Raw genomic sequence first — 22,699 nt, forward strand, 5'->3', positions numbered from 1 at the left:
CATGCATAACATTTGCCGGGGAATGTAGAAACTGAAACCCGAATTACAAATGTGTGTGTGTGTGTCTGGGAGGGTGACAACTTGCGCCCTCCCAACTAAACCTCCTACCACCGCAGGTAAAACTGTGTAAAACCGCCAATGAAAATACGTTTGATGACATTTTGGCTCTTTATTTTACACAGTACGGTATTTATAAATGTATAAAACACAAAGCCAAGAGTTTTCTTATGACACAAAAGATTTTTCGGGGGCAAACTATTATATCGAGACGTTTATGAGACAAAGTCGTCTTGTGACACTTTGACGCAAGAGTGCATCATGATATCTTGCAATAGTCATAAACTGGCAGTTTCAAAATCAAGCTTTCCCATTTTTAACTTACATCTCAAATGAAGCTTCACGAATATCCAAGATCTTAATCTGATAATGAACGGAATTTTCTTTCACGGTTGAGTAGTCTCTACATTATCGTGATCAAATCATCTTTTAAAAAAATTCAGTGATTGCTATCGAGTTGAAAGAGAGGCCATACTGATGGAAAATGAAGCACTGTTTTCCGACAACAATTACTGCATGTGCATGCACAAAAAAATATTTTTTTAAATGGCGACCATGCTACATTGAAAACAATACAGCGCAGCAACATTTCTCAGCGGATAAGACAAACAAAATTGTTTTTTAAAAAAAGTGATTTTACATATTTTTTAATGTAAACCTGCTTCACAGTTCAGCATAGAAGAGTTGAGCCTCTCTCAACAGACGTAGGCCGAGAGGCGGTTGCACCATCGTTGCCAACCAAACAGTGACCAATCAAATTTGGGATTTCTTACTTTGGAGTACATGCAGGAGTGCTTCTGTCTTAGGTGTCTTCTATATTTTTAATCTCGGAATGTTGGCACAAACATGGGACACCATCACACTGTGCAAATACTCTGACATCATGAATGCAGTCACTTTAAAATGAATATGAAAAAAGGTGTCCCAGCAAAACGTTTGACATCCACCTGCAGCAGTTTTGACAACGGCCAAGAGTAGCCATCTAACTTCACCATCCACTTTTCTCCTCCAGAGGTTTGGATGGTGGCAAAGCTTTCTGCTGCACATCTGCCAAACTGTTATCTGACAGCAGCTCCGAGGGCTGTCTGTCATCCTGCACACATGAGCATACGCACAAAAAGTCAGTAAAAGTACATTTTTCACGCACAAATCAAAAGGAATATGAGGAAGAACGGCCCTTTAACCTCCTGCAAGGCCGACTTACTCTGTGTTTTAGGTAGGAGAGGTAAGTGTCCCAGCCCAAGGTGATGGTGTTGACATACACAACACGGAATTTGGGTGAGAGGAAATAAAAGTTGATCATCTGAGCCACGGGCCAAACGCACCAGTCGGCCTGTCAGCAGGAGGAGGAACACATCAGCACGTAAACAAATCCAGCAGATTAGGCGGCGCAAACATTGGTTGAAGCTATGCATTACAAGGCAAATGTTGGTACACACAAACCCGCAGAGACATCAAGGCTCAGTTCGCTGCATCAGCCACTTTTCGCTTATCAGTTTTCAAAGTTGGAAACTTTCCATGGGAATTTAGCAGACTAAATGAGGGATTTACAATATTGAAGGGAATAGTCGAATCAATCCTTGAGCACAGTCCTGACTAAAACAACCAGGTTTAATGCAAATAACTGGCACCTTCGTTTACGAGTTGGTTGTTAATTCTTGCTCTCTGTTGTGAGACAAAACTTTAAATGCGCTGGTGCCGGAGTGAAATGGAGAAAAAAAAGGAGCAACGAAGACACTACAAAGTCATCACATGTGGGCAAGGAGAGCTAACCATTTTGCCCGGATGGCTGCTGATGACATATCAAAAAGGTTTGATTTCTGTTTGAATATGATACCGTTTCATTGAATTAATTCCCAGTTAATTTCCAAAAATCGTCAAATTAAATTTACAGTCTGTCAGCATAATGCATGTGAGCCATGTCCCAGGCATTCAGTCAGTGAATGTGGGCGAGGCCTTCCTTGACTGTATCTTTTTATGGACCATACAATATAGTATATTTGCATCTTATACAGGGTTGGTGTTCAGGGCATTCATGTCGCTCAAGGTCTATGTCGCAATCTACTGGTGAAGCACATGCTGAAATATCACCTTCTACCAATCAGAAGAAAGGGCCATTTTCAATTTAAGGGGAGCAGCAATCCGACAAAAGACAGGTTCTTTCACATAACAAATATGAATGCAAAAATGGCCCATTGAACATGCCAAGCGTTTTGGACCAACTGAAATTGCATGAAATGTGTTTCACAAAACAAAATGTAACTTTGACAATGAGCAGTAGATGAGGAGACGACAATTACCTTTGAGGTGACTCTCCTCATTTAAATTGGAGTTACACGACATGGTTCAAGTAGTGACAATTGTGATTTTTTTTTCCCCCTCCCAAGTGGACTCTACCCTGGTTACTTTCACCATTTGGTACTGGGCAGCCAGGATAGAGATGTGTGACCAGCGAACGCTTTCATACATCTATTTCCTGTACTATAGTGTTCATTGACCCCTCCTCATCCAAGTATTCTAAATGAAATATTCCACTGTATTTACCAGTGGTGCAGTCACGTCAATATAGTTAGCGTATCAGCATTTTTTCAGGCCGGCTCAATCCGTCCGAGTCATCGGTGACAGACAATCAGCGTTGAGAACGTATTTGCCATACTATGTCACACGCGGGCTCACACAAGCAGACAATCAGCTAAAAAATAAAAAATAAAATCGGCCTTTGGTCCCACAGACTGCAATGACATTGTCTCATTGTTTTTATTTCACGACTCACCATGCTGTGCGTGTGTCTTTTTTTTTCTTTATTTGGCTGCATGTCTGATTATGTGGTACCTGTGCGTGACATAGTAAGTACGTTCTTGACGCGGATAGGCTGTCGCCGACGAGGGACTGACCGGGCCCATGTGGGGTGGCCTGAAATAATGACAGCATGCTGCCCGATGGGAGTGACGTGCCCCCCACTGGTATTTACTTTATTTATATGTGGTGTTTGAAAGCTTTGTTTTTATTTATCCAAATGAGAACAATGCTGACTGGTTGAGTAGTACAAAGCACTGTCGGAAACGAGAACATTTCAAAAAGTGGCCTCCCCATTACACTGGAATGCTTGTGTTTAAATTACAAGAACACACAAAACGAGACCCACTTGTCGCCTCCCCATTGATCCCTGGTGTTCCTGCATGCACGTGTACTTACTTTATAAAATTCCCAGAATTTATCTCTAAACTCCTCCCATCCGTGGGATAAAGAGCGTCCTTCCATGACCCCCATACCTGCAATAAACACAGTTGTGAGTCAGTCGTGCGTCAGCAAGGCGCTTCAAGACAAGCTTGAGATAAATTACACACTTGTGGTGAGCTCAACTGTTATAAAGCCTTGAATTGCTGCCACCGAACAAAGCGTCAGTCTCATTTATCACATACAACCTTTGATCTACTTCTGATATGAAAACATACCGTCTTTTGTCTTACCTCACCCACATCAAGGCCTCCACCTTTGACACTTTTACTCACCTGTCTTACAGCTGAGAATGTTGTTGAGAAACATAATGTTTGTTCCATGACATTCATTCTACATTTTAAAAGAACACACAATGACATGACCAAATTTGGACAAGGATCAGAACCTTGCCAGTCCCTTTGGCCTTCAACAGGCAACGCAGACCTCTAGTCTAAATCAATGTTTCCCAACCTTTATTAAGCCAAGTCACATATTTCACATCAGAAAAAAATTCACGGCACGCCACTTGGCAAAATGATGCATAAAAACTGGATACACAGGTTAATTATGCACCTTCTGTCATCTAGTGGAAATGCATGTACCGGTAATTGTTTTGGCTGTTACCATACGTTCTTGACATAGATCAATAAAAACGCTTCATCAAAAATAAATACGTCACCGTAATGTGCCATGACACATTGGTTGGGAATCTTTGCTCTAAATTGTGAAAAATGGCTGTGTGGGGTGAGAAAAAAAAATTACGACAACAAACGACAGTTCTCACCTAAAAAGTACCACATGCCAAGTGCTGGTGATGCTATCATCTGATCCACCAGAACCTTCTTGACCACTGTGCCTACAGCATACCCCACAAATCTTTTGTCCAACCATGTGTACCAATAGTGCAGCACAGGACCCATGGAGCAGCCCACTACAAACATACGACCTTTTGGGAACAAGAAAGGACAAGAAAATTCATGGAAAATACTGATGACGTTTGCGCACACAGTGTAATAGAACAACAGCTCCCCTATTACAAGACTTTCAGAAGACGTACAGTATATTCTGAGGGTCTTTAGTTTGTAGAGATTATTCTTTCTTAATCGATTTGATGTCATCTTTTATTACAATGGCTAACTCTTTTTTTTCACGAGCGCCAAAGATATTGTAATAATGGTTTCTGGATCAAGCTAATAAAACAAGCTTTTTTACTGATAATATTGCTGGATTCTCTGAATTTTTGCTGGATTTTCACACGATTTGCATAGAGAAGGCTCTCCGCAGTAATGATTGCTGTCTTTCATGATAGTGCATCAAAAATAAAAGAATATTGTATGGACATGCTTGACAAGATAGATACAATGTCAAGGAAGCAGCATAAAGAGAATACCAATGTCAAAATATGTGTATTCTTCGTGCTTTCGTGATCCAAACATTTGGAATATCTCAAAAACTAGAGCCAATGCAGGGAAAAAAACAATGCCATTTCCGGATTGGGCAGCATCAAAATGCCCTATAATCAGTGAAACTTGGTGGCACCAAATTGTGCATTGACCAGTGTTATCAGAGTGAATAATATGAATGAATAAAGATTCAAACTTGACCAATTAAGTGAAAATTCTTTAAAATCTGTTTTACGGAATTACCTTGTGTATGAAATGTGCTAAATAATAATAATAATAAATTTTATTGCTAATGCACTCTACATGTGGAGGCAAATCTCACAAGTGTATAGTACAGACAACAGGAACCAGAATAGCAATCATAAACGTCAGACGACACATAAAAGGAGCAAATGCACTTTAAAAAAACCATCAACAGATCACATAAAGACAGTGTAATGACACCATCTAGTGAACGTGAAAATATAATTACAGTTAGTGACGTTATGAAATGCTGTCAGCCACGCTTAGCTTGGGCCGGGTTTTGCAGCTAGTAGATCATGCTGGCAACAGGCGCCCCATAAAACACAATATAATTCAATACAATGCATCTTTATTTAAATGGCGTTTTTACAACAACTGCACCAGTCACTGCATGTTGCTGACTTCCTTTATTACAATGGATAATTTTTTTCCGCGAGTGCCAAAGATATTTAATTATTTCTGGATAATTGTTGTTTTGGATTATTCTTAATTAGTGACCGAACGTGACTTCAAGATTACATTGTGTTGATGTTGGTGGCAAGTCTGTGATAGCAATATAATCTTAAACCAGGTCCGACAATCAAACCTCTCCAGTCCGAAAGTCCTAACTCAGAAAACAAGTGGTCTTTACCTGAGCCCTAAAAAACTGTTATGTCATTGTCAGTCGACAGCAAGTGGCAACATGCCCGCCCACTAAAATGGACAAACATAGGTGGATTTTGTTGCTTAATTCAATTCCACAAACGCAATTTGAACCAGAACACTGTTTTGAGATTAAGGGGCCGCATAGAACATATTATTGTCAAGATTTTTTTTTCTGACTTCTCCTTCAACAACTGCAGAACAATGTTAGTGTGAAACACATCTACATATAAATCGCCTTGAAGACTGATTGATACGTCAATGTCGCTTCCATAACGAATGTGGACAAGTGGAATGATCCTTAAAGATGCATCATTCATTTGCTGCTTGAAGGTGTAACAACTATTTCACAGTCAGACAGTTAGAGACAGATCTCTTTGGATTAAGACTGAACAATGCCTTTTTTTTTCAACCGAAATAACCACTGCCCTCTGATTGTTAGTTTTGGCTTTCCCTTGTGCTTTCACCTGTCCTGTTCCAGTCTCGGATTCTCGTCGGGTCCTTGTGCTTTTCCCGGCTCTGCTGCAGCAAGTCACCCAGCGCCAGCATGCCTCCTCCGCTCAAAGTGTTGGTGAGCAGGAGGTAACGACCCTGGAATAGCTGACGCCATGAGAACCGTATACGGACCACAAACTCTTTGCCGGCCCGGGGAAGCATATCGTCTGGACCGTACAATGACCACTGTCATCTAAAAAGTTCTTTTTTGGACGGGTTTAACGGACAGAAGTGCGACTCGGCTCCTAATATGGACCGTTCCCAATGACAGGACGAAACTTGATGACGTACTGGCTGAGTGGTTCGAAACAAAAAAGAGGAAAGGATTCAAGAGAATTCACGAACGTTAAAAGAAGAAAGTAAATGTGGTTCCGCCACCTGCTGGTGTGGAAGGACTACACAAGTGTTGTACCCTCAATAATTCTCTCTCTCTCTCTCTCTCTCTCTGGAGATAGATAGATAGATAGATAGATAGATAGATAGATAGATAGATAGATAGATAGATAGATAGATAGATAGATAGATAGATAGATAGATAGATAGATAGATAGATAGATAGATAGATAGATAGATAGATAGATAGATAGATAGATAGATAGATAGATAGATAGATAGATAAGGAAATTCAGTGCCTTCCGCCACATGACCTTAATGCTTTTGCAGTCATTTTGCGCATAAGGCTTGACATGACAGTTGTGGTTACTGACCTCCTCATCAGTAAGTAATTCAGTCCCTCCAGTAGCTCTCATCAATAAAAAAAAGTCAGGTTTGGGTGTGTATTTCCAGTGTGGCTCTTGATTGGCCACACGGGCTGTCCATCTCTGGTGCACGGTGGGCCAGTAGTGAGTAGAGGTAGAAAAAAATGACACAAACAAATATTGCCTTCAAAATAAAATCAAAAAGGAAGAAAGGACGGGGGTGCAGCCAGTTAAATCTATTTGTTTTGACTCCCGAGCGATGATTTTGTAACCCATACCATTTAGATTATTACTGTTATACAGGTATACGACATTGAAAACGAAAGTACACGTTTATTTTGGAAGTGTAAACGGAATCTAAGCCTTTCCACTTTCTAACTTAATCCTGGTTTTGTCTCTGCGGGTGCAGGACGCGGTGGACAGCAGCAGGACAGGAATCTACAAGGTGGGAGTCAGCTTTGTTTGTAATAAATATATAGCGTATGATGCTTTATCATAGAATATTCCTATTCAAATGAATATACTAAATTATGATTAATTTGTTACGATCAATTCTTAAAATACCTCGCAAGCAATTGTTAATTGTGAGCTGTTAAAAGCATTTGAACAGCTGTTTGTGAAATGCGAAACCAATAATAAGATGAGCGCATTTATTTGTTGGGGCTTTGGATGGGCGTTGAAGGCAAGTGACGAGAGTATTTGGGGTGATGCAGGGCGTCCTATCCTGCGAGCATATGCGTTTCACTGTCGGATGTTGCTAATCGAGATAATGGATCCTAATTGATCTGAATGCACAAAGAAACTGTGAATTCATTCAACCACATTCTCGGTCTGACGTGAAAACATGCATTATTTCAATTACTGCTTTAATATTTAGTGGTGCAAAAAGATGGACATGCTGTATGTTGCAATATTAATTGATGATTTGATGCTATTTAAAATAAACCACGAGGGCCGTTATTATTATCTGTGACAGGTTTAAAGATTTGATGCTAAACCAGTAACATCAATGAATGTCTTGGTGGAAAAACCGACCGTCACATTTGGATTTACATGATTAATGTATCATGGACCAAATACTGGTAACTTATAATGTATTAGATTCATACGGTTCACTGGGTGTGTGTCATCAGGTTGCCAACCATCCATTTTCTACAGGCCTGTCCTCATTAAGGTCCGGGTAATTGGAGCCTCTCCAGAGTGATCGCCAGCCAATAACAGGGCACATATAGAAATGAAACATGCATCCTCACATTTGTAATTCTGGAGAATTTAGAGTCTTCAGTGAACCTAATATGCATGTTTTTGTGATGCTGGAGTAAGCTGTAACACCTGTAGAAAACCTACACAAGCATGGGGTAACTCCCCAAACAAAGTCGAGATTTGAACTCCAAACCTCAGAACTTTGAGGCAGACATGCTAAAAACTATGGGTCAAAATGCACTCATGAATAAACGTTCATGATATATATACTGCATATGTTTATATATCATGTATGTACAGTATATGTATAAATAATATAGTACATTCACAGAATGGTCTATTCTGTTCCTTTGCTGGTTGGCTGAGAGAAATCATTGCGGGTGTACTGCGTTAGTAGAAAGAGCATTTTGAACACCTACTTATGGAACCACATTTTATTTCTTGTTGATAAGTATCTTCAGTTCACTGAAACGCCTTTCTTTCAAGTTAAACAAATATACCTGCATCAATATGTTTGAATAAATTTATTTTTGTCAAATTAAGAATCAACAAAATGAGGAGACTTTTATCGAACTGCGATGTTCTAAAAATTGCAATTTCAAGAAATACTGATTGTGACTGTAAAATTAATGTTGCAATCAAAATAAAATATTTACTAGAGCTCAGACTTGCAAATAACATCCACATTTGCTATCCGTTTTGAAAGGAACGAACACGTTCCAAAACGACTACAGTTGGTTACTAATTGTACTTTTGGCAAAAGGCACGTCATAGTCCAATGAATAAAATCTAATTTGATCAAAATGGCAAACAGCGCTTTATCTACAAAACAGGTGTAAAACTCCAGTCCTCGAGGGCCACTATCTTACATGTTTTAGATGTTTCCCTCCTCCAACAGACCTCATTCAAATGGTCAAGATAATTTTCTGGCTTCTCAGAGCTTGCTGATGAGCTGGTTATTTGAATCAGTTGTGTTGGAGAAGGGAGACATCTAAAAAAACACTGAATAGGGGCACTCGAGTATTGGGGTTGACTCCCCTCTGATCTACGCCATACGTTGTCGAAAGCATATCTTTATTGAATACCAGCATGTTGATGCAGTGATGCATCATCCTAAGGAAAGGGTGTCCTTTTTATTTTAAAATAACTTACATTAACGTCCAGCTTCCTTCATCATATCCTGGCCCCTGACAGAACCCAGGGTGTTTTTCTAGTTTTTGGTACACTTTTAAATCTAGCCGTGTTCTGTTGTACGAGCTAGATAGTGCTAAGCTAGCCTGGGAGGGTCCATCTCAACTGTCTAGTGACCAAGTTTGGAAACTCCTTTCGTACTAGTCAAGTCAAGTCAACAGTATATATAGGGCACTTTCAAACAGCCATCGCTGCATACAAAGTGCTGTACATGGAGCAATTTAACATGCACAATAAACAGTAAGACAAATCGGTAATAAAGGCGGTAGAAAGCACCAAACAGTAAAACCAAGAACAAATCTAAGTCATGCTGAGTCGAATGCCAAATAATACAAGTGAGTTTTGAGGAGGGTTTTGAAGATGGGCAGCGAGGAGGCTTGCCGAATGTTCAGTGGGAGGTCATTCCAGAGAGAGGGACCAGCAACAGAAAAGGCTCGATCCCCTCTGAGCCTCAGTTTAGTTCTTAGTACTTCTAATAAGGTCTGGTCCACAGACCTGAGGCGCCGGGCAGGTGTGTAGGGGCGGATGAGCTCAGAGAGGTAAGGTGGCGCGAGATTATTCAGAGATTTGAAAACAATTAAGAGGATCTTGAAAATAACTCTAAAATGAATGGGGAGCCAGTGAAGGGATGCCAGAGTAGGAGTTATGTGCTCCCTCTTACGAGTACCAGTCAAGAGGTGAGCAGCGGCATTCTGGACCAGCTGAAGGCGCTTAATGGAGGACTGGCTGACTCCAAAGTAAAGGGCATTGCAGTAATCGAGCCGGGATGTGACAAAGGCATGAATTACTGTCTCAAAGTGCTCATGTGAGAGGAGAGGTTTTATTTTGGCCAGCTGTCTAAGGTGAAAGAAGCTGGATTTAACAACGGCACCAATTTGCCGATCGAGTTTGAAATCACTGTCCAGTTTAAGGCCCAAGTTTGAGACTGTTGACTTAAGATAAGGAGACAGGGGGCCCAAGTCTACAGGATGGAATGTACAAGGGCCACTGGGACCAAACAATATCACCTCTGTCTTCTTTTCATTGAATCTCAAGAAATTTTGTACCATCCAGGTTTTGATTTCTTCCAGACAGGATAGGAGTGGCCTTAATGAGAAGGCGTCTTTCTTGCTCAGTGGGACATAGATCTGGCAGTCATCTGCATAGCAGTGGAAGGGAATACCATGTTTCCTTAAGATGGAACCCAATGGGAGCAGATACAGCGAGAACAGCAGAACGTGGTCTCCAGAGTCATTTGCCAGGAGGATGTCATTAGAAACGCGTAACAGGGCTGACTCCGTGCTATGCATCGTCTTGAAACCCGGTATTTGAGACCGGAGTCCTAGCTGTATAGACCTTATCAATGAAAAACTGAAGGAATCTGTTGCACATCTCTACACACACACACACACACAGATTTATTTACAGTTTACCATCATGTCTTGAAATTAAAAAGATGACAAAGCAGCCATTTTAGCATTGTGTTTGGATTCCTGTTTTCATTCAGAACTGCACCACCCTTTTATGTGCTTCGCTTTTCTGTTTGCTGTGCAGAAAAGGGAAAAAAAGCTGAAGCGGTGCTATTTATATCTTCCTCCTCCTCTCATCTGTATCCACACGCCTAGAAAAAGAGGCATGTGATTGGAGGGAAAGGGGGGGGGGGGGGAATGCCATCTCAAACAACCTGTGAGGCCAGCTGCTGCATTAAAAGGAATAATGTGATCTTCTGAATTACATCACTGGTAGTCACATGATAAGCCATGTTTGAATTTTTATTAAGGATGTTGCAAGGTTACAGTATTGATGCAGGATGTACTCTGCCTTTCACCCAAAGTCTTCAGGGATGGACTACTGCTCACCATTGACAATAATGAGGACAAGTTTTATCGAAAATGGATGGATGGTTGTTTACATGAGTGTAAAGGAGCACCTTAAAAACACTTGTACATTCATACCCTTGCCTCTGGGGTCAGGTTGCGCCCAGGAGGTCAATGTCAGGGGTTTCAACTGCTTTCTCAAGCAGGCGAGGTGTGCATGGTCCCAGCAGAACTTGAACTTGCAGTCTGCGGAGATACAGCCAACACTGATTAATTAAATGTGCCTGACTGGCTGGCAGCAGCGATTAGGTCCATCTCAATCCTGCTCATTGCTCGTGAATCCGCTGTAGTTGACAGATTTAAGTTATCACCTTGGGACATCATCATCCTCATCATCCAGGACCGACAGTCCGATTCATGACTGAATTACTTAAAATATGGCCACATGGGTAGCACAGTGCAGTTGAAATCATTTCTACCTCACTGAGCTTCAGTGCTCCGTGGGGTACTCTGGTAGCCTGACACATTTCCCAAAACATGCTTAGTAGATCAACTGAACATTTTTTATGTATCTTATATATTTTTAGATGTGTTGCATAATTTATGAACTACCATGATGTTTGCAAGGGTTTACTCTGAACACCCTAAAAAAGCTATACTAAATTTATAGCCATATGAATACATCTTTTATTATTTAAAGGATTGTACGCGGATTTCTTTTACAGCTCCACTGTGACAACGCAGTCCTGGATATTGTAGCAAGAGTGCTGCCATTTTGGTTCATTTAAAGCACTAAGGGTGGATTTAGTGCCCACTTCTGATGTAAGGCCATATGACAGATGTTTTCAAACTGGCTAGTTACACATACATTTTAAGTCACACATCTGATCTTGGTGGGCTTACATTGACAGAACACATGAAAAAAAAAAACAGCAACATGCAAATGATAAAATTGCACATAAATAACCCCACGTGAGTCAACCCTGGGAGGTGAAAACACAGACGTTAACAAAAATACATAAACAATACAAATATCACACATTGCATACTGTTTAGTTGGCCTTTGATGACAGCCAATAATGTCACTTTAGGTATTGTCTGTAGCATTGATAAAGCTTTTGAGATGTCAACAGGTTATTTCCTCTGGGAAAGTGTGCCTCTGAAAGGCAGTGACCCTTTGTGATGCTACTGGGCCAAAAGCAGTCAACCTAAAAGCAGCAGTGACACCTACAATACCAATCAATGAAATATCAAGTGGAAAACAGGTCTAAGAGATTGTTTTGGTAGGCAATAATATATATTGTATTGGGAATGGCCACAGAATATCCAAGTTTGAGCATAAAAAGTAAAAATCTAAAATGACAAATGTGTATAATCAAAGGTACAAAGACAGATGACTGGTCAAAATACTTGTTTACTGAGTAAACATTATGTGTAATAGTGACACGAGAAGATACATTTTGAATAAAACGGGACTCGGAGAGAACAAAGACTGAACGTTGGCAGTGATAAATTATGAGCTGATGTCCTGCCATGTGGTCGAATGTTTTTTTTTTGTACTTGTCCCATGTGGCCCAGTTCAGATACCTCACAGCATGAACCTGCTCTATCTCAAGGAGATTGTAATCCCCTCTAACCGCATAAAAAATACCATCTACAGTATGTGAACCACTATCCTACTGCTGATGAACCTTGAAGCTCCGTTGCTCTTAAACTTCTATGTTATGTTGAACATTTTTATTTGCTTTTGTATTTTTGCCCAGCACTGTTGCCTAACTGCATTTTGTGCTTGTGTTGTTTCAGATAAATGTCAACTCAGTATGAGATATGGGTCCCCTGAAAATAGGTTCAGGGAAAGGGTTAAAAAAAAACAGGCATAGAACTGGAGCTGGGTATGAAGGCCTGCAGTGTCAATGCACATTGACCAAAACAGAAGAGTAGTTCTCACTTACAGGCACAGACAAAAGCGTCATTTATACCTTTCGGGGTTATGCAACGTCATTATTTATCCAGCATCTCTGTATCCCTTCGTGTAAAATGATAGCAGTTTGCAGTTGTTTTGCTTTGTGCTTTAGGCTCTCAGCAGTCTAGTGTTGCACTGCAGCAAGTCAAGATAATGGTCTAAACATAGAGCAGCGCATTGGGACTCTGAGCGTGTCTGACTGGGCTGAAGTCAACATCTTTTCTGAGGTCTCCAACTTTGCTCAGTCCTTGTAGTCATGAACTCACATGATTGGGATTTTCTTGCGTCTTAGTTGCCTTTTAAATCTTTTACTCGTCATCTTTGTGTTTGTTTTTACAATTAAAAAATAAATGCATTAGAGAAGGCAGTTAAAAATAGATGACAATACCATATCATTTTATACTTGTATCATCTCTCAGTAAATCTGAATTACTATGGCAAATAATAATGAAAGGAACACATTGCCGCTGCACAACACTGACAATACAGATATCCTGTATTTTAAAAGGCACTCTATCGCTATTTAAAAAAATATATACAGTATATACATGTTACATTTTCCAAAACCGCTTGATCCTCACTAGGGTCGCGGGGGGTGCTGGAGCCTATTCCAGCTGTCTTTGGGCAGTAGGCGGGGGACACCCTGAAACGGTTGCCAGCCAATTGCACGGCACAGAGAGACGAACAACCATCCACGCTCACACCTAGGGTCAATTTTGAGTGTTCCATGAACCAGCCATGCATGTTTTTGGAATGTGGGAGGAAACTGGAGGACCCGGAGAAAACCCACGCAGGCATGGGGAGAACATGCAAACTCCAATGTGTTCAGATTTAGTACACATTTTCAAATTAATCAGTAGCCAAAGTCTAACCGGTTAAGTGGTGTGTATTCAGTTCATTATTTTTTTTTTTTAACTGAAACACTATAGGTGTGTAACATTTTCACGAGTCTCATTGGCACTTTTCTGCAAAACACACTTGTCGAGGTTGTCCTTTCAATGCTCAATAAGCGAAAAAGTTTCTGCTGGTTGTGAACTGAATTTTATGAACACAGGTTCCACAACTTTCATACTGTTAGGCATTGAGTCTTCCATGTATCTTTTACCTATTCTATGTAATGCCAGGTGTCACACAAGTTGACTTTCCCCTCCTCCATTTTTGTCTACAGATGGCATCAGCCACAGCGACCTACGGACAGAAGGAGTCCTCAGACCAGAACTTTGACTATATGTTTAAGATCCTCATCATTGGCAACAGTAGTGTGGGTAAAACCTCTTTCCTGTTCCGTTACGCCGATGACTCCTTTACACCCGCCTTTGTCAGTACGGTGGGCATCGACTTCAAGGTGAAGACCATCTATAGGAATGATAAGAGGATTAAACTACAAATCTGGGTAAGTCCTTTGTTGACTTCAACGCAATTCAGGAAACCTTATTTATTTTAACGGTACAAAAAATGACAATATTCACTCTTGTAATATAAATTCACTGCACACAGTGAAATATTTCATGATGTGTTTTGATATAATGAAAATCCATCTAAAGGTGAATCCAAAAAATATTTTTAAGGTAGACATTGGACCGGAATTGTTTGACCGATGACTGATAACGCCAAAAGTGGATAAGGCTTCTCTTCGTGTTTTCCTTTTACGTTGGTGCCCTCGAATATAGCGCCGGAAACTAAGCACTGCAGGTAAAAGGACATCAGTGGTAAGGGTCTATAGATGGGTGAACTCTAATGTTGTCTGCCCTTTTGGATAAATATCTCAGGGTTATCTGTATGCCCTCCTGTTTTCTTAGAGGTAAACATACTGTGTGTGTATTTTAGTTTGTAGGTCTGTGCGTGCATATGTTTGCCTCTGATGTCAGCCTTTTTTCAGGTCTTGCCTGCAGGAAGGAAGACAATCAGAAAAAGAGCGTAGGGTGACCGATGCTGTGCCCCCCCCCCATTACTCGACATCTCTGAGAAAATAGACTCCGTTATCCAAACACGCACGCGCAAAAACCCCATCCCCCATTTATGCAACGCTCTCAAACAAGCCACAGAAAGATGAGCGTGTTTTGAGCTCTAATTAGATGGAGCACACTTATTTAAATGCAAAAAGGCATTTCCATGATGTATTAAATGGGTATAAGAAGTCAGCATCACTCATCCCCCGCACCCACTAAAATAGAATCATTCATTAGTAGCAGCAACAAAAAAAAAAAGAAGTGATATACATCAGCACGAATGTCGTACAGTATGCCTTTATGACCCTGCATCCTTGAAAAAATATCTCATTTGAATGTAATTATTTACACAATCCGTTGACTATATATAGGGCACTCACCGTGTGTCTGTTACCTAACAACACTCAGCGCTACCTACACTGACATTTTAGTCACAGAAATAATAACCCTGTCCTCTCCAAACAAGCACATTGAGTGGATGAGCAGATGAGTATTTAAAATACATCGGCACTGCACTTGGCTATAAATAGACGAATATTCTTGCCATTGTAGAACAAGGAAAAGAGCGATAAGAAAACACGTACTATTCATGCAACTGTGTGGACCATTTGGATCCTGTTTCGCCATTGGACAGCCTGTACCAATGTACTGTACCTCTATGTCCTTGCAACAGTTTCAGATTGCAGCTGTATAAGGAGAGGGGGATAATGAATCAGTTGCTGGGTCAAAATATTAACGTCATCAATGATCAACATGCTCGATATATAGAACAGTAGAGTGTTCACCTTTATTGACTTGCTGTTGTCTTGCAAGATGTGTTGTGATCTCACCTGGGCCATGTATGTTCAACATTAGAGCAGGGTTGGGTTGTTTTGTTTTGTTTTTTTAATCCCACATTTAGGGTGCACTCCACTCAAGATTTTTGACTCAATGGTATGTGAGGTAAAAGCAGCATGATAAATGATCGCCCTTCTCTGAATTGGCGATTCAATATTTACTTGTACACCCATCATTTTTCTGTGTGTCTTATCCTCACTTGAGCCGCAGGGGTGATTCATTGTACCGGTAGTCATTTAGTTCCAATGAATAACTTCAGTTAGGAGTTAATACACTGTCGTCTCACTGGCAATGGACAATGTAGTCAATATAAAATTCATATTTTCCAAACTCAGATCTCCTGTTAGTGTTTCCTAATTGGTCGTAAACCATGAAACTGTTATTTTCTTTCCTGCATGTTAACGTAAAAGTGAACAGATGTTTCCTTCAAATTTCTCGGATTTCAAGGACACGGCGGGTCAGGAGCGTTACCGTACCATTACTACAGCTTACTACCGGGGTGCCATGGGCTTCATCCTCATGTATGACATCACCAATGAGGAATCCTTCAATGCCGTCCAGGACTGGTATGTGAGAAGGGAAATATTGGGATATTTCAACCTGGTCCAGTTCAAAATGAATGTGTGAATAATATTATTCATTAATAATGAGGAATATTAGCTAACAACTCATGAATGAATGTTCCATTTCGATCGCATTGTTGTTGTTAGCCGACTTATACCTGTTGTCTACTGTGTCAGTTCAACTTTCATGTATTCCCTTACATTTGTTATTGTGTAAATGCCAAAATGTGAGTTGAATGACTTCATGATGTAATATACTGCTATGCATATTTGTTTGTGTTCTCATGTGTGTTTTTGCAAGCGTTGATGCTTTATGATCTTTTCTGTTTTGAGTGCTTTGCCCAATCACACACCTTTTATTTTGAGGGAGGGTGTCAGTTACTTACAGATTTCAACTATGCGGGTTTTTGTCCGCATCCTGAGTAAATAGAGGGATATCAAATAAATAACGCTTTAAAAACAAACATTGCAGGGTTGAAAACAATGGCCCGTGATGCAGCAGTTATTTTAATACATTGAGTTCATAAAAATTACACATAATTGTAAAACATAAAGCGAGTAATATATATATGTTTTTTTTTTATGTCCCAGTCTTGTGCTACAGTTTATTTTGGCGTGACGTGTGTGTTTGCTTACAGGTCTACCCAGATTAAGACATACTCATGGGATAATGCCCAGGTGCTGCTGGTTGGAAATAAGTGCGATATGGACGATGAGCGCATGGTGAGTGGAGACAGAGGCCGGCAGCTGTCTGAACATCTCGGTGAGTACACACATATACGCTGTGCAAATTTGTGATTCACCATTTGCATTCAGCCTCTCTCTGTCGTCTATTACCGGTACTCTTTTCACAGCCTGGAACCGTGTTTGTGGTAACGCTTGGCTGGATTTAACAGAGGCAACTGGTACCAAACATGTCTTAAATACGAATGAATAAAGTTTCTTAGATTTAAAGGAATTATTATTTATAGTCTTAATCGACATTGCAAAATGTGTAATCGTGATCATTTGGAGTGTTCCACCCTCCCTTCTCACGCACTGAACTATTCCATCTTCTTACTGCATATGTGCAGAATTGATTTAGCAACTTTATATCAAAATAAACCTGATGGTGCACTGGTGGAGGAAAATGAACCAGCGTTATCCCCGTGGAGTGGAGAATAAAAAAAGAATAAACCTAGCACTTCATAAAAATAAAAAAAAACAATGAAAGATGTCAAGTAGTCTTGACACCGATCTGATCGACTGGATCGAAAATGTTAGATTTTTTGAAATTTGTGCAATCTATCAATGACCTCACAGATCAGATCTGCGAAATAATACATTACAGCAAACACAACCTCGTTCTGTGCTGCCATTGTGTATATGTGTGCCCGAAAGTGAATTTTTTTTTGTCATGTTGCTGTTGTGAAGCCTTTCTGTTGGCAAAGTTTCCGTCTCCGTGGCCTCGACCATCCTATCACAAAGTAATAGTGTTCTTGCAAATTTTTTCCCTTTTTTTGACTGGTTAAAAAGTCTGAAATCCATTTTAGTTACATAAAAAGAAAACTAACAACACCATGTGTGTTATTTCTTTAATTTTTAACATCTCTTTAATTCAAAATAGCTTTCATCACTCAGCGTAAGGTTACTTCCTCATAGCCACCGACATTCAGCCAGTCACAGATACAACCAGATGGCAGACATGTTGTTTGAATAAACACGGAAAGAGCTCCATTGCTGACAGACGCACTAGACTTTTGCTTAGCGAGGATCTGAGCTATAATGAGGTCATACCAAACTTGAGATGAGCTATTCTCATGATGCGATGAAATATAAATGTACAGTAAATCAATACAATTTGTGTAGATAAAGCCGAATCGGCACAGCTACGCCAGAGCTAAACAGCTTTGAAAATGGAAAATGGGCCAGGTTGAAACTGGACAAACAACGGAGAACAAAATAATCTTTGCAGTCTTTGGACACCGGGACTTGCACCACACAGTCAGCTTCTAATATAAACCAAAAATTAGCACACGTAGCTGAGGTTTAAATATTGTTTCAATAAATATATTGCTCCATCTTCTGATCGAATCTGTGATCGAGTATGGTTTTTTTTTCCCCCCAAACTTGCTGATCGAACCCAAAATTGATGATTGTGTAAAGTCTTTCAATGTTTTTTTTGGTGCCACCGAATGTGTGTAAAACAAGAGCCAGAAGCTCTTGCCCTTTTCAATAAGCACTGCTGTCAGTGTCAGCTGAGGAGGATGGGGTAGAGGTGAAGTGGAGAGTGACACAAGTAACACTCTTCATCATCCAACCATCCATTTTCTAATCTGCCTACCCTCACATCGTGTGAGCGTGCTGGTGCCTTTGCCAGCTGTCTTCAGGCAGTAGGCAGGGGACACCCTGAACTGGTTGCCAGCCAGTCGCAGGGCACACAGAGACGAACAACCATTCGCACTCACAGTCACACCTAGGGACAATTTAGACTGATCCATTAACCTGCCATGCATGTTTTTGGAATGTTGGAGGAAACCGGAGTACCCAGAGAAAACCCACATAGTCACGGGGCGAACATACAAACTCCACACGGAGCCGGAATCAAACCCGGCACCTCTGCACTGTGAGGCTGACATGCTAACCAGTCGTATTGTTATGGTTGATGGTGATGTTTAAATTAAAATTGAAGTCTCTGAGTGGCCCTTGCATCCTTCCTTTTTTCTGCATGCGGGCCTCCAAAGAAAACGTTTGGACACCGCGGCTTTCGACATCTGATGGAGTTAGTGCCATCCTATTAAGTCTGACAAGTGTTTACCGTTCTCTGGTGAACTGAACTAAACCATATTATGTTTTGCGAAATTAACAGAAGTCATTTGAAACATCACACCTGTTCTACACAGATGAGCCCCATGAGCGTTCAGCATTTTTGTCCTTTTCGCCCGTTCCAGGTTTCGAATTCTTCGAGGCCAGTGCCAAAGACAACATCAACGTAAAGCAGACCTTTGAGCGTCTGGTCGACATTATATGTGAAAAGATGTCAGAGAGCCTGGATGCTGGTGATCCTGCCATCACGGGGGCCAAGCAGGGCCCCCAGCTAACAGAGCAGCCTGCTCCACCACACCAGGACTGTGCATGTTAAAGATGCCCATCTGCTCCCTTTTTCCATTGTCCATCAATCACCCTTTTCACCCACTTTCCAGCTTCCTTCTTCTGAGGGAGGACCATTGGCTGGTGGTCCCAGGAACCATCTTGTAAAAGTGTTTGAAATTCTCTCAGAAAATCAGCTCTTGAGGTGCTTTTGTTTATGTCCCCCCCCCCCAAAAAGAGTTGTAACATCGTTTTCTTTTTTTAATTTATTATTATTTTTAAATCACCCCACCATGTTTCAGAGTCTACCGGTATTTAAAGTGAGGTTCTTCAGGATTTTTTTTTTTTGTTTGTTTTCGTGTGTGTGTTTAAAAGGATTTGATGGCATCCATCCACCATCGGAGTGCTATTTAAATCCTTTTGATGTTTACAGTACCTTTCTGTTTGTTGATCTGGTGAACAGGAAGTCAACGGTGGAGTCTTGTTTTGCGTACTCGGTGGGAAGTACCGCTCCACCTGGGGTCCATTTCACAAAGCAGGTTCAGTGAAAACTCTGTTAACCCTGAAATAGAGGGAATGCCGAGTTTTCGGTTCCAAAAAGAGAGGTAACTCAAACTAGAGAAAGAGGAGTAACACAAGTCTGTTTCAAAGAGAGAGGTAACTTGAGCGCTCAGTCAGTTACCATAGTAACAGACTCTATGAAACTAAACTGGTCTCGGGACCAGGTTTTTCCCAATGAACCCACTCTTTCAAAGCCACACACTCCATTTAATTTCCTCGTTCAATCAGTCAGCAGATTGATTGAATAAGATTTTGGCATAGCCTAGCTCTGCCGTCTGCCTTCAAAAAAAAAAAAAAAGAGTCACCATATGTGAAGTCCATTAAGCACAGTAGGTTTGGGACAAACAGGCCATGTCCTCCTGAAAAGGATCCTGTGGATGAAGGTGCAGCATTACCGCAAAGAGAATTAACAATTCATCAAGAGATGGTTATCAGACCGCGCATAGATGTTTTAGTACTGTATTTGCAGACAATTCTCTTTTTGAGCGGTACCCTTTTTTGTCACAGTCTTATCATCATGCACAACCTAATCTGTCCGTACATTTACAACATAATCCTTGTCGTGTTTTCACATCCCAGCAGATTGTGTATTGCGCTGCGTATCTTTGCAAATGGAGGGTTTTTTTGTTTGTTTGTTTGTTTTTGTCGCTGAGTACTTAAACAAGACAACTATATGCAAGGTGGTCAGAAAAGTGTGTTATGCCAAGGTCAGTTTGAGCAATGTTTTTATTTTTAATCTTTAGCTGTTGCCAAGTGCGCATCTACCCCGTAGGATTGCACCTAAATAAAATAAATTAATGGGCCTCCATTCAAGCAGTTTTCCCGTTATATTATTGTGAGTGCAAAGGACTATGTTGAATCTTAAGCATTGACCCGGGCAGCTATGTTCTCCCTCAACTTTAGCAACTGCAGCAATGTTTCACGTTTTCCTGAAAATGTGTTCAAACTCGCCGCTTGAGCACATTATTTCCAGTTCTAGTAGGGTGAATAACGCAACCCTCCTCTTTGCCGTTGCTCTAGCTGAGTAGATCAACTCACGAGTTCAGGATTAGACTCGGGGTTTGTTGAACCTGCTTTGTGAAACAGACCGCTGAAATACAGCTGTATTCATTTTCTTATACATTCATGTATGAATATGTGTGTCTCACATTGTGTCTACATGTTATTTGTTTTTTTTACATTTCTCAAACGTTTTTGTATTATTGTGTATTGTATTATTTTACTGCATCAAGAACTGGGTAGAAGAAGATATAGAGAAAAGGGAGTTGACAAAATAGCATTTTATTTAATTTTATGTATTTCAGGTGTTTATATCAGACTATTGTATAAAATATATAAATATAACAAACGTATACACACGCACACACACATATATGAAGGTTTCTGGAAGTACATTTTTAAAAGATATGCAGTTTTATGAAGATAGTATTATATGCATCAATCAGGTCTTAGTTGTGAAGCTTGTATGGATGGTTTGTGTGCAATTGACTCCTTACCTCGTGTCCCGGTCAGTTTGGTTCATGCGGCAAAATCACAAATTTAACACTTGAAATTTTAATTTATTCAATATAAATGTGTCAATTTATATTTATAATCCAATCTGAATGCAGCTGCTCATAAAACAAATTGAAAAAAACTAATATTAGGAACTATTGTATTTAATGGACAATGTACCAAAGCTTCAAATGATCTCGGAAATATTATGGATGTAACATATTTAATATGACGGTGCTGAACAGACTTTAAGTTGCCTCATGTTTTCACAGAATAGTATTTATCATAGGGTAAAGAAATTCATGTCAATCATCTTGACTGGCTTGTTTATTTCATTCCCGTCATCTGGTTAGATGCTCACGTGGTTTATCAAATATTAAAATGAAGACATGCCCTACAGTTCAAACAAGTCAGCACTTTATGAAACAAAATCAGCAGTTGTTGGTTAAAATATAATGTTATGGTGGTTTCGCTCCACACAAGTTTGGGTCATTTTATTTCATTTCATTAAAGATTTTTCAAGTTTACCCCTGCTCCCTCATGAGAATAAACTCAAAGAATTGAGGACAAAGCATGAAACGTTTTATTAAAATTAAATAAGGCATTTTTCCATCCTTTCTATTTTGAGGCATGTATTTTATCAGTTGTCAACATGTCAGGTTATAATGTACCAGTCAGAGAGCGAATGATGATTTTATTTATGCTAATAATCAAGACAAACTTGCAAGGAGACTAATTTTGTCCCTCTGGTGGTGACTGTTTCTTTTCCGAACTGTTAAAATGAATCCTCCTATCTCGTGTCTTCCTCTCTTTATGAAACAGAAGTGTAAAACGTGTACCTTTGACTCTTTGATGTCGTGTTCTATTGACTCAGGCTTGCAAAAAAAGAAAAAAAAGAGGAGAGGGGAAAATAAACAATTCTTGGTAACAACAAAAGAGCCATGTTGCTGTTTGTCTGCATTTATATCACCAGGCCTGCTTGAGGATGAATGTTTCAGTTACAGTTACAAAGCAATACAGTAACTACAACAAAATGCCATCCAGCTCAGCAGCACTTGTTGACTTTAGATCCTGATGTGCATTTGGTCTTGTCTCATTGCCTATTCCACCCACCCCCTCCTCACCTTCAGTTTGGGCCAGTAAAATTAAAGAATATGCTGTTGTGTTTTTATCTGTGCTTTGTGGTAAAACAATAAAAGCATTACTAACTGAAAGTGCACTGTTGTTTTTCTTTACGCATGACACTGATTGGCCAACTATCGTGCTGTGTCATTCATCGACTCATTTAATACATGGAATTCACAACATATCTCAAA

General features: G+C 40.2%; 2 protein-coding genes across 2 annotated transcripts; one reads left to right on the forward strand and one right to left on the reverse strand.

Annotated features, from left to right (window-relative positions):
* Positions 1-688: 688 nt before the first annotated feature.
* Positions 689-6,364, reverse strand: mpv17l2 (MPV17 mitochondrial inner membrane protein like 2). The gene is made up of 5 exons (XM_086116321.1): positions 6,032-6,364; positions 4,061-4,222; positions 3,253-3,329; positions 1,262-1,390; positions 689-1,150 (listed from the first exon to the last, which is right to left on the reverse strand). Exons 1-5 carry the CDS (start codon positions 6,219-6,221, stop codon positions 1,046-1,048), a joined length of 663 nt encoding a protein of 220 aa, XP_085972447.1. The 5' UTR covers positions 6,222-6,364; the 3' UTR covers positions 689-1,045.
* Positions 6,365-7,150: 786 nt separating this feature from the next.
* rab3ab (RAB3A, member RAS oncogene family, b) lies at positions 7,151-22,597 on the forward strand. The gene is made up of 5 exons (XM_086115172.1): positions 7,151-7,202; positions 14,079-14,303; positions 16,144-16,262; positions 16,898-17,022; positions 19,190-22,597. The coding sequence occupies exons 2-5, from the start codon at positions 14,079-14,081 to the stop codon at positions 19,378-19,380; spliced, it is 660 nt and encodes a 219-aa protein (XP_085971298.1). The 5' UTR covers positions 7,151-7,202; the 3' UTR covers positions 19,381-22,597.
* Positions 22,598-22,699: the final 102 nt, after the last annotated feature.

Source organism: Hippocampus guttulatus, chromosome 7 (assembly GCF_054856545.1).
Source record: "Hippocampus guttulatus isolate MCC_2025c chromosome 7, RoL_Hgut_1.0, whole genome shotgun sequence".
In the NCBI taxonomy this organism is placed as follows: domain Eukaryota; kingdom Metazoa; phylum Chordata; class Actinopteri; order Syngnathiformes; family Syngnathidae; genus Hippocampus; species Hippocampus guttulatus.

Excerpts from the sequence above, each read along its gene's own strand:
- mpv17l2 (XM_086116321.1), bottom strand. The coding sequence starts at position 6,221 with ATGCTTCCCCGGGCCGGCAAAGAGTTTGTGGTCCGTATACGGTTCTCA. Across the intron at positions 3,330-4,060 it reads TGGCATGTGGTACTTTTTAG|GTATGGGGGTCATGGAAGGA; the intron begins GTGAGAACTGTC and ends TGTTTATTGCAG. Across the intron at positions 1,151-1,261 it reads TCTCCTACCTAAAACACAGA|GATGACAGACAGCCCTCGGA; the intron begins GTAAGTCGGCCT and ends TCATGTGTGCAG.
- rab3ab (XM_086115172.1), top strand. The coding sequence starts at position 14,079 with ATGGCATCAGCCACAGCGACCTACGGACAGAAGGAGTCCTCAGACCAG. Across the intron at positions 14,304-16,143 it reads GGATTAAACTACAAATCTGG|GACACGGCGGGTCAGGAGCG; the intron begins GTAAGTCCTTTG and ends TCGGATTTCAAG. Across the intron at positions 16,263-16,897 it reads TTCAATGCCGTCCAGGACTG|GTCTACCCAGATTAAGACAT; the intron begins GTATGTGAGAAG and ends GTTTGCTTACAG.